The sequence below is a fragment of the Antrostomus carolinensis genome, unplaced genomic scaffold, assembly GCF_000700745.2.
Source record: "Antrostomus carolinensis isolate BGI_N321 unplaced genomic scaffold, ASM70074v2 scaffold28855, whole genome shotgun sequence".
Lineage (NCBI taxonomy): Eukaryota > Metazoa > Chordata > Aves > Caprimulgiformes > Caprimulgidae > Antrostomus > Antrostomus carolinensis.
The window spans coordinates 5,335-6,500 of NW_010317503.1; the positions used below are offsets into that span (position 1 = coordinate 5,335).

General features: G+C 61.2%; 1 protein-coding gene across 1 annotated transcript in view; it reads right to left on the reverse strand.

Annotated features, from left to right (window-relative positions):
* The window catches only part of LOC104525449 (tumor necrosis factor receptor superfamily member 27), a 5,278-nt gene extending 4,543 nt beyond the window's left edge, over positions 1–735 (reverse strand). Inside the window, exon 1 of the mRNA XM_029085118.1 lies at positions 655–735. Within this exon, the coding sequence (XP_028940951.1) occupies positions 655–735 (81 nt within the window). The remainder of the gene's footprint in view (positions 1–654) is intronic.
* Between the last annotated feature and the right edge of the window lie 431 nt (positions 736–1,166).

Here is a 1,166-nt window from a genome sequence, read left to right on the forward strand (position 1 = left end):
GGGAGGGAGCCACTTCAGCTCCAGAGTGGTACTAAGGGGAACGGTGTCCCATCTTGGGGGCAAAGGGTGGAGGGGTCACTGCTCCTCCAGAGGCTCCTCAGAACCCAGCCCAGAGCAGACACCACCAGAGTAGATCTGACAGAGACATGGGGAAGCTGTCTGCTTCCAGCCAGGGTGCACCGGCTGCGTTAGGGGGGGAGGAAAACTCCGGCAGCGACGCGCCCTGGGAGGCACCACTGGTGGGGGGACCCTGCTGAGCACCCGGGGGGAAGCACCAGTCCCACCACCGAGGCTGGGCCAGACCCACCTGCAGCTGTGTCCTGCTCGCACCCACCCAGCGTGCAGCCTGGCTGGGCAGCGCAGCCTCAGCCAGCGCTATGGACCAGGAGACAGTTTAGATTTCCATCAGCTGAAAGGGAAGAGCACCCCCAGCAGCAACCTGAAATTCCTTCCCACCCGTTACTTCCATCGTCTCTCCCTCCTATCCGAGGGGAGGGAATCTGCTCACTATCCTTTCCCACCGAGACCCAGCTCTTCCCACCATGCTGGGACCTAAGATCACCCTTCTGAAGGAAGCTTGGCAGAGCACTCCCCGAGCACTGGAAAAGCCTCAATGCCAGATGATTCCCAGTCCTTCCAGAGCGGCCGATTTACCTTGGAAAGCTCCTCCCCAGGCAGGCAGTTTTTGCAGGGGATGCATTTCCCATCCAGGTACTCGCCCTCTTGGCAGTGCATTGGGGCCGGAGAGGGGCCGGGAGCCTGAGGAGGAGAGGAAGAGAAGGCAGAGAGGTCACAGCCAGCCCCAACACTTTTCAGATCAGCAGCGTGTCCTTCTCTGGGCAGAAGTTTCCGCTCTGCATTTCTTACACGTCGGGGACGTCACTGTGGGAGGAGGAGGCTGCCAGCTCCCCCCGCACGCAGCCTGCTCCAGCAGCTCGGGAAGGGCTTCCCAGCAAGGCTGGGGATGATCCGCCTGGGTTTGCTGCCACACTGCAGCCTTTGGGATGGAGCAAATTACATTTCATTTCCAGCGTTAGGACAGACCCACCAATTGCCCAGGTCACCGATGCGCAGGGGGCCCGTGGACTTTGCCAGCCCCGGCTGTAGGTCTGGCCACCCCAGACTGTCAGTACAGAGCTCAGTCCCAGCAAAGTCCCAGCTTCCGG